Raw genomic sequence first — 18440 nt, 5'->3', positions numbered from 1 at the left:
AGCCTTAAAATATTTCCATAGTTGAAATTTTAAAAGTCAGACTATTGTTTTTTTTTTTTAAGATTTATTTATTTGATGGAGAGAGAGAACGCATGTGAGCACAAGTAAGGGGAGTGGCAGAGGGAGAGGGAGAAGCAGACTCCCCATGCAGGGAGCTCAACATGGCTTGATCCCAGGATCCCAAGATTATGACCTGAGCTGAAGGCAGCCACTTAACTGAGTCACCCAGGTGCCCCATAAGTCAGACTAATTACAAAACCCTGGTGTTTTTTTGTTTTTTTTTTTAACTTCTCATCAAAGTATTTGTGGTCTAAAAGTTGAGCCAGGGGACGCCTGAGTGACTCAGTCAGTTAAGCCTCTGAATCTTGGTTTCAGCTCAGGTCATGATCTCACGGATTGTGAGATTTAGCCCTGTGTAGGGCTCTGCACTCAGTGGGGAGTCTGCTTGAAGATTCTTTCCCTCTGCCCCTCCCCCTTCTTGCGTGTGTGTGCTCTCTCTAAATAAATAAATCTTAAAAAAAAATTTAAAAAGTTGAGCCCGTATTTTCATTGTATAATCACAAAATTGAGTCTTACGGCACTGAAACTTAGTGCTAATTGGAAGAAACCTAATAATTAGTGCATTCAGTAAAGTTGCCTCAGTAGGTTTTTTTTAAGGTAAATTTTTTTTGACAGGATTACTGGTATATTTATCTATTAAAGGGTGCTTTAAAAAGAAGGGACAGCTATGACAACACCCATTTCTCATGGGTTCATTATGTTCTAGGCATCAGTGATGCTTTTCAAGCAGTATCATTACCTTGACTTAAGCCTCACAGCAACCCTTTGAGATTATAGACATTATTTTCATTTTATGCAGTGTCAGACTGTTGTTTTTTATACTTACCAACTCATTTACTCCTCACACCTGTATTTTCCTGTATTTTTATTTATTTTTTTCAATACATCAGTGAATACTTTGGCTGAAGAGCTCCCTTTATTTATACCAACCAAATTTGCACTTGGTGTATGATAAGGGCTCAAAAATCACTTGTTGGATTGAATTATTTTACTGAAATGTCCATACTGGGGTTTTGTATTTTACTCATAAACTAATGTCCATATCCTGTTAAACTCACTTATCCCTTGCTAAATTGTAGAGTTTACCCATGATAGATCAGCCATTTATTAGTCATGTCATTTGGATATAGTATCACCAGACTCTATTTGTATTTTTATATAAATGGTTAATATATTATAGGATGTGAGGGTGATCTGGTTGCGACATCTGTCACTCCATTGATCGCCAGGGTTGATTCAGCTGATCTGGCTGGCTAGGCAGGTGTCCCCTTCCTCCCTCACCTCTCCATGTGCGTCCCTCCCGAAGCTGCGCGCTCCGTTGAAGAGGACGGCCGTCCCTGATAGAGGAGGACCATTCTTGGGTCAGGGGTATACGAATAGCTGCGCTCCCCTGTGAGAACCTCCAAACAAGCTCTCAAGTCCATTTGTAGGAGAATGCAGGGTAGTCAAGTTTCCAAGACTCCAGACACATCCAGATGAGGCACTGCACGTGGTAGTCTGCCTTTCTTTAAGAAGAAAAAAAAAAAAGAAAAAATATATTAAAGTTAATTTTATTTTGTAGATCCCTAGGCTTGTGGAAGGACTGAGTGGTCATAATTGTTCCCAAGTGGCAGCTGCTAAGGATCATACTGTTGTACTGACTGAAGATGGATGTGTTTATACTTTTGGTCTGAATATTTTTCATCAATTAGGAATTATTCCTCCACCTTCCAGTTGTAATGTACCCAGACAGGTAAGCTTCCTTTTTAAAACAAGGTGACTATTTGCTATAAAACCTGTATGGACAAAAAGATGGAAGGTATTGATATGCAATTTATTTTACTTATATTTGATGGTATATACTTTATTTTTCACAGGAGACATTAAGCATTGTACAAATTAGCATTTGTTTGGAGTAAAAGAGAAGGCACTTAGGAAATTAGGCCCCAAAGTGCTTTAGTTTCAGCTTTTTAAGTATTTATAAGCAGAGGGGGATCCACATTTTTGCGGTTTGAAACAAATAATTTTGAGTCCCTCCTTAAGAAAAAATATGAAGTTATAAATGCAAAATGGCCATGGAAGTGAGTTACCCAGAACACTAAGCTTGCTGGCCTCATGGAAAATCTTCCTCTGCACCGAAAATATACATGGCAAGTTTATGTCAGGGGACATGGGCCCAAAAGCCACTGTTTATTCTAATTTCCCCCTCCCATTTGCACAGCCACTACCAGAAGGTACTCTTTACTCAAGAGTACTTCACAGACCTAGTTCAAAGAACTAGGACTGGTGCTCTAAATTAATATGTTGCTAGAATCATCACTCAATAACAAATGAGTTTTCAGCTCATAAAATTTTGTATTTCAGAGGTGAAGTTTCTTTACTGGTTTAATCTCCTGGATTTAAGATTATTACTAGATATACATTTTTTATTAATAAACTTTTAAATCTAATGCTTTTCCATTCTGGATGACTAATGAATCAATAGGAATTACTGAGAAGTTGTTAGAGGTAATCTCCAATCTGTGGTACTTTTTGGTTGGAAGATCCATTTTCTACAGACGTGGACTTCGTGGATATTTAATCATAGATTTCTTTACAAATGATAGATTTTATTCCTGTATTTATTCTTATTGTGTGGCTATCTTGGAGCTTTAGGTTGATATGGACATATTCAGTATTCTCAGTTACTTTTGCATCCCCAGGAGCCATTTGGCAATGTGCAGAGACATTTTTAGTTGTCACAACTGGGGGTGGGAGCGGAAATCGTGCTACTGACATCTAGTAGGTAGAGTCCAGGGATGCTGCTAAAACTACAGTTTACAGGGTAGTCCCCTACAACAAGGATTCATCTGGCTGAAAATGTCAGTAGTGCCACTGTTGGGAGACCCTGAATATGTCCAGTATTTTTTCTTTTCTTTCTTTTTTTTTCATTTTCTTTTATTTTTTTAATCCCCATCACTTGTTTCATTCATTCCCCAACCTACCTCCCCTGTGGTGACCATTAGTTTGTTCTCTACAGTTAAGGGTCTCTTTCTTGATTTGTTTTTGTCGCTCTCTTTTTTTCCTTTGCTCTTTTTTTTTATTAAATTCCACATATGAGTGAGATCATATGGTATTTGTCTTTCTCTGACTTTTTTTTTTTTTTCCCTCGGCATTGTACTCTAGCTCCATCCATGTTGTTGCAAATGACAAGATTTCATTCTTTTTTATGGCTGAATAATATTCCATTGGGGTGTGTGTGTGTGTGTGTGTGTGTGTTTGTGTGTACACACATCTTTATCCATTCATTTATTGATTGGCACTTGGCTGTTTCCATAGTTTGGTTATTGTAAATAATGCTACAATAAACATAGGGGTGCATGTATACCTTTAAATTAGTGTTTTTGTGTTTTCTGGGTAAATACCCAGTAGTATAATTCCTAGCTCATAGGCTAGTTCTATTTTTAATTTTTTGAGAAACCTCAACACTGTTTTCCACAGTAGCTGCAATAGTTTGCATTCCTGCCAGCAGTGCAGGAGGGTTCCCCTTTCTCCACATCTTTGCCCGCACTTGTTGTGTTTTTTATTTTAGCCATTCTGTCAGGTGTGAGGTAGGTATCTTATTATAGTTTTGATTTGTATTTCCCTGATGATGAACATCTTTTTATGTGTCTCTTGGCCATCTGTATGTCTTCTTTGGAGATATGTCTGTTCATGTCTTCTGCCCATATTTTAATTGGATTATTTGTTTTTTGGGTATTAAGTTGTATGAGGTCTTTATATATTTTGGATACTACACCTTTATTGGATATGTCATTTGCAAATATCTTCTTCCATTCCATAGGTTGCCCTTTAGTTTTGTTAATTGTTTCCTTCGCTGTGTAGAAACTTTTTGTTTTGATGTGGTTTATTTCTGCTTTTGTTTCCCTTGCCTCAGGAAACATATCGAGAAAAAAGTTGCTACAGCCAGTGTCAGATACTTTACTGCCTGTGTTCTCTTCAAGGATCTTTGTGGTTTCAGGTCTCACATTTAGGTCTTTAATCCATTTTGAATTTATTTTGTGTATGGTGAGAGAAAGTGGTCCAGTTTCTTTCTTTTGTATGTTGCTGTCCAGTTTTCCCAGTACCATTCATTGAAGAGACTGTCTTTTTCCCATTGTAAACATTCATTCCTCCTTTGTTGAAGATTAATTAACCATGTAATTGTGGGTTTATTTCTGGATTTTCTGTTCTGTTCCATTGATCTATGTATCTGTTTTTGTGCTAATACCATACTGTTCTCATTATTACTGTTTTATAATATAACGATATCTGGAATTATGATAACTCCAGTTTTGGTTTTCTTTTTTGAGATTGCTTTGGCTATTCCTGGGGTGCAAGGGTGGTTCAATATTACTACAAGAATCAGTGTGATATGTTATATCAATAGGAGTCATCTGGCTGAAAATGTCAATAGTGCCACTGTTGAGAGACCCTGAATATGTCAAATTTAAAAGTACTGTATTTTCTGATAGAATGAGAATGCCGGGCTTTACATATTGCTTGTTGACAGGTTGGATGATTTGGTTTTTCTATCAGGTCAATTTTTTATATGTTAAATCTGCTGATTTAAAGTGGCTACATCAAAGTATCTTGTGTTCTGAGAAGAGTTGGATTCTCAGTGTTAGTGCTAAGATCTATTAGTGAATTCTGCCCTTACTGGTAGTTAGTATGTGATATATTTGCTACTCTGGTCTACTGGATCTTTTAAAAATTGTACAAGTTCTTAATAATATAATAAACTGCTGTCTTGCTTGTCTTTTTGAATAGATGCAGGCAAAATATCTGAAAGGAAGGACAATCATTGGAGTAGCAGCAGGCAGGTTTCATACGGTGCTGTGGACTAGAGAAGCTGTTTACACTATGGGGCTAAATGGTGGACAACTGGGTAAGAAATCTTGATGACAATATCTGAAAAATAAATTGAATTTTTAAGATGGATATTTTGTGATTTATTTGTGTAATTTTTTTAGGTTATTTGCCAGATCCCAATGGAGAAAAGTATGTAACTGCTCCTCGTCAAGTCTCTGCCCTTCATCATAAGGATATCACTTTGTCTTTGGTTGCTGCAAGTGATGGGGCCACAGTCTGTGTTACCACAAGGGGAGATATTTACTTACTTACAGACTATCAGTGCAAGAAGATGGCTTCTAAGTATGTGTATTTTTGTAAAGAAATACAACCTTAATAATAATTCAGTTCTTCCAGCAAAACTGAGTATCAGCTTTATGCTATGCTCTGGAGTGTCAGATGGAGAAAACTGGGCAGAGAAAATTTAAAACTGAAAGGGAAAGTCAAAAGTAGAGTAAACGTGTGCATTCTTAAGTGGGGCTTTAGGTGTCGCAAGTGTGTATATGTATGGGTAGTGGCATTTGGGAGGGAAGGACTTGCTATAAAAAGAAACAGCCATTATATAAGGGAAACTTACAGAAAGGAGGGACTAAGGTTATCAAAGGCCAAATCGTCTTACTTCACCTTTCACATATATCACCCTAGATTATTGTTTGATTAGTAATTTCTTTAAAATTGAGCATGTGTATTTTAGAAAACATATTAATGAAGAATTTTCTTTTTGACCTAGACAACTAAACTTGAAAAAAGTTCTTGTTTCTGGGGGGCGTATGGAATACAAGGTTGATCCTGAAAATTTGAAAGAAAATGGAGGTCAAAAAATTTGCATTCTTGCAATGGATGGAGCTGGAAGGGTGAGTGTATATTTATGTAGAAGTATATTAAAGTAATTTTGTTGTGAGTTGATAGCTATAAGGGACCTGATAATGTGAACATGTGTTACTATGATAATGATTCCTATTGACTTTGTTTCTCTACTTATTTTTGACATCCAGTACTAATTAGTATGGAGCTGGTATTTCAAAGAAAGTTTGATGACATTTAACTAATGTTGCACAGTACAGCTTTGTTAAACTGTAGCTTAAAATTTCATTTACTGTGCTTAAAATGGAAATAAGGGATTTTGATATATTATTTGATATGTATACTGAGTACTGATGAAGATATCGAATTGCATAGATAGGAGATATTTTATATAACTGCTACTTAAAAAAATAAAAAGCTAAACAGGCGATATTAAAAATTTGTTGCGTAATTAGAAAATTTTTCCCAGATTTAGTTTTAAACAAATGTAGACATAATGTGTATTTTTAGAGACTATAGCTGCATTCCTAGATCACTGTAGGAAGAATCTCTAATCTCTTTCCATTTAAGTAGAGTTCAATTTTGTTCCCTATGCAAATATATCAGTACATTTCTCTAATGAAATTGTTAAATTAAAAATATAACTTAGTAACACAAAGAGTTTTACACTGTAGCTAGAAAAACACAGATTGCCTTCTGCTTTTTGCTTGTCAAATAGGAACATACAACGAGATTGTTTTCTGAGGTTTATAAAGTGCTATAAAATTTGACATTTTGGAAATTGAAGAATTAATCATAAAGCTCCACCTACTGGTACTTAACAGGTATAAATCTGTAGTCAATCATTTTAATATGGGGAACTATATTAGAATTAGAACTCTAATTTTGTACTAATGGAAGGAAGCAGTGGCATGGGATTACATAAAATAGTATAAAAAACATTTGACTCTAGGATGTGTTTCATTTATATTAATATGGATCTAGTGTATACCTCTGGATCATTACTTTCTGGAAAATTAGAATCTTACTATGAAAACCAGTCTCTGAAGGAATCAATCAGTATAGTCTTTTTTTTTTTTTTTATGTAACTTTTGAGTGATCTTGGCAGATACCATTTTGTGTTTTAGTTTTCTTAAATATGAGGGGAATTGAACTTTTAAAAATCATCAGTGTTAATTTTTCAAATGAAATCTTTCTTGGAATGCAAATATATGAAGCAGACAAGAGTTACTGTTCTGGATAAAACTGGATTGGGAAACTCAACACCATACCTCTCATTCTCTCCATCCCTGAGCAGCAGGTTCTAAGTCATTTCTCAGGAATTCTAAGATTTGCAGAAGCACTTGGAAGCCATTGAACTCTATTAAGATTTTTCTGTCTGTAAGATTTTGTTTTAGTTATATAATTGGGTTATTCATACATCTCTTTTTTTTTTCTTGAGAGTTAAAGTTTGGATTTTCAATAGGGTGATTTTTCATTCTTCTTGCAAACAGATGGTATTACAAGTCTGATATCTAAGTTTTAGCTTTCATATTTTTGTTTTCCTTTAGCATTGTAGCAGATAGATTTGAGAAAAACAAGTAATATTGAATATTACTTCTTAAGAGGAATGTCTTTGAAATATTTTTAATGCTTCATATTTGCTTGATGTACTTTTAATGAAAGATACAGTTCTTTAAAAATAAATTGATTTTTATAGTATCTTTTCCTGTGAAAGAATGAACATGGAAACATTAATCAGAGCTTTTGTTTTAGAGATATTATCTTGCAATTTCCCTTTTTGGTTGTTCAGATGATGTATGGGAATATATATTCTAATGTAATTTGGGCTTATTTTAGGTATTTTGTTGGAGATCAGTCAGCAGTTCTGTGAAGCAGTGTCGATGGGCCTATCCACGCCAGGTCTTCATTTCTGACATTGCTTTAAATAGAAAAGACATTTTATTTGTCACACAAGATGGGGAAGGATTTAGAGGGAAATGGTTTGAAGAAAAAAAAAAGAATTCTGAAAAGAAAGGTGAGTTCATATATGTGAATAGTGCATAAAGTACTTTTCAGTTAACCTTTAATTTCACAAGTGTTTCTCATTAGGTTTGACAAGTGTTGGTAGGTTTTTACCCTTAAGTCTCCTATTTTGATTTTGGTTTGCGTGTGTGCGCGGGTAAACAGTGATTTCAATTCACTTAAGTTTGGTTTTCAAACATTTATCTGTCTCAGTATATCCTGAGGTCATGGTGCATTCCTATCAGTAATAGTAGATGACTACTTGGCTCTAGGGCCAGGGAAGTATAAAGTTTAAAGAAAAACTTCCCAGATGCTTTTAAACCATCTTCCAAGCTCTATTTTTTCTCTTCTTCCCTAAATTGAGAATTAAGTGGCTTATACTATATATATATATTTTCCCGCCACTTGTATGTTTAAAATTAAAGTTTTAAAAGGTACATTTCATGGCTTAAAGGGAAATTACGGGAAGAATGAAGTTTTTATATTAATGAGAATTTTAAAAAATAAAAGTAGTTGAATTAAGCGGTTGCTAAATAGAGATGTTTTATTTCATTACTTGATGAATATAAAGGATAGCTTTAATTAAGGTGCCACCATTGAAAATAGAAGTTATTCATTATATAGTTCATTCTTAATTTTATCTGATTATAAATTTATACATTTTTGAATTACTTGAATTGTTTTTTAACTTAGGTTACCAACTTTTTTCTTTCATCCATAATTATTATCTGTTGATTTTTCTTCTGGAAAAACTAGAATTCATTTACCTATTCATAGTTCATTGGTCCCACCCTAGCCCTACTCACATGGACTACCGCAAAAAATAAGTTTTCCTTATTTGTACTCTTCTTATCTGTTCTTAATGGATTATCAGAATGATCTTTTCAGATCAGATTCTAATATTCCTGTGTTTAAAACTCTTTAATGGTTTCCTCACTTCCTGAACATTGTCCTGAAAGCTCCTGCTCTGACCCTTGTCTGTGTCTCTGAACTCCCTTTCATTTACCACTCTCCAGTCACATTGACCTTCAGGTTTTCAATTTTGTTTAGTAGTCCCAGGGCTTTTCCTAATTTTTCACATCTGAGCTTTATCTATACTTCATCAGAGATATTTTCACAGATCCCTCAATCTAAATTGAAGTACCCTGTTTCACTTTTCATATTCCCTTTGTATTTTCATGATGCAAGTCATTTTTGCTTGTTTTTATGGATTTATCTTTGTGATTAATTTTTCTAATGCTTATCTCCTATCAGACTCTAAGATGGCAAGGACCTTGACTGTTTCACTGTATCCTTAGCATTCAGTATATTTCCTGACACATAGTAGTCCCTCATTAAGTCATCTGTTAAATGAATAAATCAGTTATTGTATGCTAAGACATATATAAGGAACATTTATAATTATTCAGAAAATTATAAACATATTCTTCAAAATCATAAAGCCACAGCGAAGTGATTAATGATTTGTTGTATTTTTTCTTTCTTCTAGATTATGCAAGTTGTGTAAACATTTAAAGTAGATTTACTAGGTGTCAGATAATAGGGCTACGCTTTATTGATAGCAACATATATGTAAGATAGGCCCGTTTTCAGACATTCGTAAGTTTGTAGGGACAATAGACATATACATAACTATTTACAGTTTACAAATACTAATATGCATATGTTAGGTTTTTTGAGAGTGTAGAAATTGCAATAACTGAGTGTTTGGGGGAAGATTAGTGAAGCCCCATAAGACTGAAATACAGTGAATTTTAGAGAGTAAACAAAATGCAGGTTTGACTTGTAAATGTTGGAAGTTTTGGAATAGTATCTTAATCATATTTAGTGGTCTAAAACTGAATTCATGATCTCATGCTCCCACATTTGCTTTTTAATGTTTCCTATCTAAGTAAATGGTTACCTTTGACACCTCACATCCCCCCACCCCTACAGCTGATCAGTCACCAAGTTTTGTCACTTCTATCTCCCGATATTTCTGAAATCTTTCCACTTTTCTCCACTTTTATTGCTACAACTTCAGTGTATATTATTTATTCTTTTTTTGGACTCTTATTAAAGTTTCCTAAATGAGCTCTTTGTCTTTATTTTTAATTACTTTCAACATTCTTCCTGTTGCAGCCACAATCATTTCTTTGCATGCAAATTTCATACTTTTGTTTCATAGCCTTAATCCAACTTGTAATGATATAATCATTTGTTTAAATGTCTGTCTTCTCTGCTAGATTGTGTACTCCGAGATGGTAGGGACATGCCTGTCTTGTTCACTACTGTATCATTAGGGACAGACTGATGATCACTGTATCACAGTAGGACAGTGTGGTCACTCAGATATTTGGAAACAAATGAACATGCAAATTATGAAAATGCCCAAATTTACATATTTTTAATGCAAGCTGAGGAATTTTAGAAGCCAGTATAACACTGATTTGCTTTTTAGAAAGAACTTTGGTTGCAGTGTGGAAGATGGTTTGTTGAAAGGGATAAAATCATGGATAATTGAGAATTGACTAACCAGAATTTCCTGTATAATAAATACCTGTACATAGGGTGCAAAATATGTTGAAGAGAGAGAGGATATAGTTCTTCAAAAGGACTTATATATGAAAGATATTTCCGTGTTTTAATTGTTTTTCTATTTTCTTTACTACTAAACCATTTTAAGAGTTTCAGTAAAGCCTCCATTAATGGAAGTTTATTTTTCTTTTTAGCAGAGATTTTATCAAATCTTCATAATTCCTCATCAGATGTGTCTTGTGTCTCTGATATAAATAGTGTATATGAAAGAATTCGACTTGAGAAACTTACTTTTGCCCATAGAGCTGTTAGTGTCAGCACAGATCCAAGTGGATGCAACTTTGCAATCCTGCAGTCAGATCCTAAAACAAGGTACACTTGTGTATATTAAATTTCATTTTTGGAAGGAATAATCACTGGGCTTTCTTTTGTTTTCAGTAGCTTCTGGAGCAAATTTAATTGAAATGCTTTTGCCAAGACTTGTAGAGGCTTTAGACATAAAATAATGTTACCTGGATAACTCAAAGGTGGAATTTGTTATAGTGGGAATAATAAGTGTTTCTCTTAGTTTGTAAACTGATATTTATTGAAAACATTGAAGATATATATGCACAAAATTTATATCTTAGTACTTTATGATGTACTCTAGGTTCTCAGATTCTGAGAAATATAAATATTAAATAGTTTGCAAAAACTTCTAACACTTGAAATTAACAAAAGAAGAGATAGTATAGAGTGATCTGTAGGGTAGTGTGAATCTCAGTGCCAATCTTCTCTAAGTCACATTAGTAGAGAGATGACAGGTTAAGATAAATATCATGGGTTCTATTAGAAAGAAGTCCCAGAAGTAGGCTGACCATCCCTACTGGTTTGCCTAGGTCTGTCCCATATTTAGCACCCAAACTCTCATCTGCTGGGAAGGCTCTCAATCCAGGGCAAACTAGGAGGATTGTTTTCGGTACCTGGAAGGGTGAATGTGGATTGGGAAGGTGTGATAACCATCTAAGAGTACTGAAAGAACCAGTGTTACGGACTGATTGTATGTCTGTATTTGTATTTATCTTTATTTTACTTCCTGAGTTTCTAACCTATTCTGGTATTTGACCTGAAGTATATTTGGTTTGGAAGTTCTTTGTATATTTGGTTTTCTTCACTTAAAGTAAAAGGATAAAGGATAAAATAAAAGGATACAAAAAGGTTGAGAACTGTACTCTTTTTTTGGATGTTTTTAGTTTTATAGTCATTTCTGTTTAGTCATTTAAAAAATTTCTATGAAATGGTCATTTGAATTCATATTCTAGTGTTTCCTTGTAGAAATAAAAAACACTGCTTTCAAAGGAAAACTTAAATCTTGTCATTTTAGTTTAGGAGAAAAATATAAAAAGGAATAAAAACATTTTGAAGTATGATACCGTATCTAAGACTTTGCAATATTCTTATATTTTAGGAAACGCCAGGTTTAAAATCTAATAAGTTTAATAACTAAAAAAGAAATTGTACTTTAAAAGGAGAATTGACTAGGGATGCTTTTTTTTTCATGAAAGTAAAAATGATTTTTGTTTCATTTCTAGCCTTTATGAAATTCCAGCTGTATCGTCATCATCCTTTTTTGAAGAGTTTGGCAAACTCTTAAGGGAAACAGATGAAACGGACAATATACATGATGTGACATTTCAAGTTGGCAATAGAATTTTCCCTGCACATAAATATATTTTGGCAGTGCATTCTGACTTTTTTCAGAAATTGTTTCTTTCAGATGGGACCTCTTTAGACTTTACAGATGTTTACCGGAAAGATGAAGATTCTGCAGGATGCCATCTCTTTGTGGTAGAGAAGGTTCATCCTGACTTGTTTGAGTACCTTTTACAATTTATATACACAGATACTTGTGATTTTTTAATTCATGGCTTCACACCAAGAATAAACTTTAACAAAAAGCCAGAAGAATATCAGGGCACTATGAATTCTCATTCAAATAAAATGAATTGCCATGAAGATAATCAGAAGTCAGCATTTGAAGTTTACAGAAGTAATCAAGCTCAAACAGTTAATGAAAAGCAGAAAAGCAAACCAAAATCTTCCAATAAAAGGAAAAGTATTGGGGAAGATGATCCTGTAAGAATGTTGCAAAATGTTGCAAAGAAATTTGGTTTCAGTAATTTGAGTAGTAGGTATGGCTCCTCCTTAATATCTATTCTTGAACCTCATTATGTCCTTTTAAAAATTTTTCTCTTTTTCTTTGCTAATCCTCTTCTCCCCTCCCTCAACTCCTTCCTTTTTGGATATGTTTTTTCTCCAATTTCTGCTAAAACTATCTCTGTAGGACTCCCTGGATTAAAACTGTGGAGGCTGTTAGTGGGTTTGAACTCTCCATGGTGTTTGTGTAACAGGGATCTGGAGTGGTAGGCAGTGTGGTATACTGGAAAGAGTACTGTCTTTGAAGTTAGACCTATATATGCCTCTTAGCTCTACAATGACTAGCTGGGGCAGATTTCTTAAGTTTCTTTGAGCTTCAGTTTCTCAGTATATAAAAGGGAGGGATAATAGTGATCTCAGATTGTTGGTGTAGTTCTGCCATATAGCATGTGTAAAGTGCCTAAGACAGATTTGTCATATAAACCAGAATCTTTGGAATTCTCTCTTTTTTTAAGGTATGTATGTTGCTTGTGGCGGTATAACCTAATATGTGGGTTAGGAGCAGAGGAGGAGCATGTATCAGGTTTCCTATTAAAAACACTGAGGGGCTTTGTGCTATGGCTTTGATATGTTTTTTGTCAGTAATTATATTTAATGTGCAGTTGACCCTTGAAAAACATGGATTTGAACTGTGCAGATTCACTTGTATTAAGATTGTTTTGTGATAAATTCAGTACAGTACTGTAAAAGTATTTTCTTTTCTTTATGATTTTAATAACATTTTCTTTAGCTTCTTTTATTGTAAAAACACAATATATAATGCATATAACATACAAAGTGTAAGCATACAGATCTACTATTTTATGTTATTGGGAAGGCTTCCAGTCAACAGTGGGGTATTAGTTAAGTTTTGGGGGAGTCAAAATTATATGCAGATTTCAATTCTGGGGGGGTGGCCAGGGCGTAGTGGTGTCTCTAACTCCTGCACTGTTCAAGGATCAACTGTACTTTGAAGTAAAATTGAAGGAGAATATATGGTACTCCTTTAACACAGAGTAGAGTTTGTTGAGATACTTTCCTAGGCGATATAAATTATATAATTATGTTCAGATGTAAGGTAATTTGTTGGATTTCTGTTGTTTGTTTTGGTCCATCAACTGCTAATTTTTATCTATTCTTTGTAGGTTAGATGGAGTCAAATTTGAAAATGGAAAAATTAATGTTATTGAGAAGAAACCTGGTACTAAATCAAAACTAAATCAGAAAAAATGGTAAGTTAGAAATGAAGCTAAACTTCTCATCTCTAGATTTTGAGACCTAAGTGTGAAAACAGAGCTCTTCTTACTGACATATGAAGCAAAATATATGAATTGATACCCTTTTATCTTTACTAGTCATCATTTCTAGAAATGTTGGAGAGATGTTGAGGTAAATGGATGAAATATTAACTGCTCAATGAGACATTGAAACAGTTCGTTTTTAAATTATTTTCTAATGAGGGGGCGGAGCAAGATGGCAGAGGAGTAGGAGACCTGAATCTCGTCTCCTCTCAGGAATTTAGCTGGATAGGGATCAAACCATTCTGAACACCTACAAACTCAACAGGAGATCGAAGAAAAGAATAGCAACAACTCTCTCATCAGAAAAGCGACCACTTTCTGGAAGGTAGGACGTGCGGAGAAGTGAATCCGAGGCGATATTCGGGAGGATAGACGGCGGGGGAGGGGCCTCCGTCGGCCGCTTCTGGCAAATGATAGAGCCATGGAGCACAAAATCGGAACTTCTAAAAGTCTGCTCTGCTGAGGGACGTCACTCTGGTGGCTAAGCAGGGGGTGGAACCCTCCGGGACAGTGTGGTCTCAGGACCCTCAGGGTCACAGAAAGACCGGGGGTGCCTGAGTGTGGCAGAGCTCCCAGGTAACGGAGCAGGGAAGCCGGCTGCAGAGGCGGAGCCCAGGCGCGGGCTCTCAGCTCGGGGTTGCCATAAACCGTGATCCACGGCACAGTCGGGCCCCTGCTCCTCCAGCAGGGACCCAACAAGCGGCAGATCCGGGGAGACTCACCTTCCTCCCCCAGGAGGAGCCGCGCGGGAGTGCACCGCAGGGATCTGCTGGGTTTGGAGACTCCACCCGGGGTCGGGTGCCAGAGATAGAAACGCGTGGTCACAGGCCAGGTGAGCACGGAGTGCGGCCAGAGACCGGAGAGATGGGAGTGACTGACGGCTTTTCTCTGGGGGCTCACTGAGGAGCAGGGCCCGAGTTCTCGGCTCCTCCGGGGCAGAGATTGGGAGGCTGCCATTTTCACTCTCCGCCTCCAAAGCTGTACGGAAAGCTCGCAGGGAACAAAAGCTCCGGAGAGCAAACCTGAGCAGATTACTTAGCTGGGAGGGGGCAAGGGCGGGGCAATTCCGCCTCCGGCAAAGACATTTGGAAACCACTGCAACAGGCCCCTCCCCCAGAAGATCAGCGAGAACAGCCAGCCAAGACCAAGTTTACCGATCAATGAGAACGGCAGAACTCCAGCGCTGGGGGAGTACTGCACATAGAGTTCATGGCTTTTTTTACCATGATTCTTTAGTCTTTCAAAGTTAATTTTTTTTAACTGTCTTTTTTTCTTTTGAATTTTTTTTTCTCTTTTTCAACCAACATCTTATCAGTCCCTTTTTTTGAAAAACATTTTTATTTTTCATTTTTAGAGTCATATTCTATCCCTTCATAGTAGTTACCCGTATTTTTGGCATATATATATAAGTTGTTCTCTCTTTAAAATTTTGAGATAGTTTCTTCTAACAGATTAAAATATACCCTAAATCTCTAGTATATGGTTTTTTCTACTCCCCTGCCTGATCACATTCTCTCCCTTTTTTTTTTCTTTTTTCTTTTTTTAAATCCTCTTCTTTCTTTTTTCAAACAACTTCTTATCAATTCCTTTTATAAAATTTTTTTTATAATTTCCATCTTTACAATCATATTCCATCCCTTCATCATATCAACCCTTATTTTTGTACATATATAAGTTTTTCCTTCTTTAAAATTTTGGGAGGCACTTTCTTCTAAAAGACCAAAATACACCCCAAATCTAGTGTGTGGCACTGATCTATATACCAGCCTGATCATATTTGATCACATTCTGGTTTTTTGTTGTTGTTGTTGTTTTGTTTTGTTTGTTTTTATCTTTATCTTTTTCTTTTTCTTTTTTTTCTGTTTCTTTTTTCTCTTTCCGTTTCTTTTTCCACCGCTTCAGGTCTTTTCTGATTTGTTTAGAGTATATTTTCTGGGGACGTTACTCTGCTAGCATTTTGTTCTCTCATTAATCTATTCTCCTCTGCACAAAATGACAAGATGGAAAAAATCACCTCAACAAAAAGAACCAAGAGGTAGTACCGACTGCCAGGGACCTACTCAATACGGACATTAGTACGATGTCAGATCTAGAGTTCAGAATCATCATTTTAAAGATACTAGCTGGGCTTGAAAAAAATATGGAAGTTATTAGAGAAACCCTTTCTGGAGAAGTAAAAGAACTAAAATCTAACCAAGTAGAAATCAAAAAGGCTATTAATGAGGTGCAATCAAAAATGGGGGCGCTAACTGCTAGGATAAATGAGGCAGAAGAGAGAATCAGTGATATAGAAGACCAAATGATGGAAAATAAAGAAGCTGAGAAAAAGAGAGAGAAACAACTACTGGATCAGGAGGGCAGAATTCGAGAGATAAACGATACCATAAGACGAAACAACATTAGAATAATTGGGATCCCAGAAGAAGAAGAAAGAGAGAGAGGGGCAGAAGGTATAATGGAGCAAATTATAGCAGAGAACTTCCCTAATTTGGGGAAGGAAACAGACATCAAAATCCAGGAAGCACAGAGAACCCCTCTCAAAATCAATAAAAATAGGTCAACACCCCGACATCTAATAGTAAAATTTACGAGTCTCAGAGATAAAGAGAAAATCCTGAAAGCAGCTCGGGAGAAGAGATCTGTAACCTACAATGGTAGAAACATTAGATTGGCAACAGACCTATCCACAGAGACCTGGCAGGCCAGAAAGGACTGGCAGGATATATTCAGAGCACTAAATGAGAAAAATATGCAGCCAAGAATACTACATGCAGCTAGGCTGTCATTGAAAATTGAAGGAGAGATAAAAAGCTTCCAGGACAAACAAAAACTAAAGGAATTTGCGAACACAAAACCAGCCGTACAAGAAATCTTGAAAGGGGTCCTCTAAGCAAAGAGAGACCCTAAAAGCAACATAGACCAGAAAGGAACACAGACAATATACGGTAACAGTCACCTAACAGCCAATACAATGGCACTAAATTCCTATCTTTCAATAGTTACCCTGAATGTAAATGGGCTCAATGCCCCAATCAAAAGACACAGGCTATCAGACTGGATTAAAAAACAAGACCCATCGATATGCTGTCTGCAAGAGACTCATTTTAGACCCAAAGACACCCCCAGATTGAAAGTGAGGGGGTGGAAAACCATTGACCATGCTAATGGACACCAAAAGAAAGCTGGGCCGGCAGTCCTTATATCAGACAAATTAGATTTTAAACCAAAGACTGTATAAGAGATGAGGAAGGACACTATATCCTACTTAAAGGGTCTATCCAACAAGAACATCTAACAATTGTAAATATCTATGCCCCTAACATGGGAGCTGCCAATTATATAAGCCAATTAATAACAAAAGCAAAGAAACACATCAACAACAATACAATAATAGTGGGGGACTTTAACACCCCCCTCACTGAAATGGACAGATCGTCTAAGCAAAAGATCAACAAAGAAAGAAAGACTTTAAATGACACACTGGACCAAATGGACTTCACAGACATATTCAGAACATTCCATCCCAAAGCAACGGAATACACATTCTTCTCTAGTGCCCATGGAACATTTTCCAGAATCGATTACATCCTAGGTCATAAATCAGGTCTCAACCGGTACCAAAAGATTGGGATCATTCCCTGCCTATTTTCAGACCACAATGCTTTGAAACTAGAACTCAGTCACAAGAGGAAAGTCGGAAAGAACTCAAAAACATGGAGGCTAAAGAGCATCCTACTGAAGAATGAATGGGTCAACCAGGAAATTAAAGAAGAATTAAAAAAAATACATGGAAACCAATGAAAATGAAAACACAACTATTCAAAATCTTTGGGATGCAGCAAAGGCAGTCCTAAGAGGAAAGTATATAGCAATACAAGCCTTTCTCAAGAAACAAGAAAGGTCTCAAGTACACAACCTAACCCTCCACCTAAAGGAGCTGGAGAAAGAACAGCAAATAAAGCCTAAACCCAGCAGGAGAAGAGAAATCATAAAGATCAGAGCAGAAATCAGTGAAATAGAAACCGAAAGAACAGTAGAACAGATCAACGAAACTAGGAGCTGGTTCTTTGAAAGAATTAACAAGATTGATAAACCCCTGGCCAGACTTATCAAAAAGAAAAGAGAAATGACCCAAATCAACAAAATCATGAATGAAAGAGGAGAGATCACAACCAACACCAAAGAAATACAAACAATTATAAGAACATATTATGAGCAACTCTATGCCAGCAAATTAGATAACCTGGAAGAGATGGATGCATTCCTAGAGATGTATCAACTACCAAAACTGAACCAGGAAGAAATAGAAAACCTGAACAGACCTATAACCACTAAGGAAATTGAAGCAGTCATCAAAAATCTCCCAACAAACAAAAGCCCAGGGCCAGATGGCTTCCCAGGGGAATTCTACCAAACATTTCAAGAAGAATTAATACCTATTCTTCTGAAACTGCTCCAAAAAATAGAAATGGAAGGAAAACTTCCAAACTCATTTTATGAGGCCACCGTTACCTTGATCCCAAAACCAGACAAAGACCCCATCCAAAAGGAGAATTACAGACCAATAACCCTGATGAACATGGATGCAAAAATTCTCACCAAAATACTCGCCAATAGGATCCAACAGTACATTAAAAGGATTATTCACCACAACCAAGTGGGATTTATCCCTGGCCTGCAAGGTTGGTTCAACATCCGCAAATCAATCAATGTGATACAATACATTAACAA

The 18440-nt window shown here is 36.0% G+C and overlaps 1 protein-coding gene across 6 annotated transcripts in view; it reads left to right on the top strand.

Moving 5' to 3' along the window:
- Positions 1-18440, top strand: part of IBTK (inhibitor of Bruton tyrosine kinase) — a 109198-nt gene that overhangs the window by 30569 nt on the left and 60189 nt on the right. For 5 of the 6 annotated variants that reach the window (XM_045867155.3, XM_045867156.3, XM_045867161.3 and 2 more), the window contains 8 exons: positions 1622-1792; positions 4828-4945; positions 5031-5211; positions 5639-5762; positions 7552-7729; positions 10428-10605; positions 11805-12404; positions 13554-13640. In XM_045867155.3, the coding sequence (XP_045723111.1) occupies positions 1622-1792; positions 4828-4945; positions 5031-5211; positions 5639-5762; positions 7552-7729; positions 10428-10605; positions 11805-12404; positions 13554-13640 (1637 nt within the window). The remainder of the gene's footprint in view (positions 1-1621; positions 1793-4827; positions 4946-5030; positions 5212-5638; positions 5763-7551; positions 7730-10427; positions 10606-11804; positions 12405-13553; positions 13641-18440) is intronic. The other variant, XM_045867158.3, reaches the window with a different exon arrangement.

This window comes from Mirounga angustirostris, unplaced genomic scaffold (assembly GCF_029215605.1).
Source record: "Mirounga angustirostris isolate CCGP_5_RB_7025 unplaced genomic scaffold, mMirAng1.0.hap1 SCAF_8, whole genome shotgun sequence".
NCBI lineage: Eukaryota > Metazoa > Chordata > Mammalia > Carnivora > Phocidae > Mirounga > Mirounga angustirostris.
Note: the sequence above shows the minus strand (reverse complement) of the source record. Positions and strands in the feature narration are given on the sequence as shown.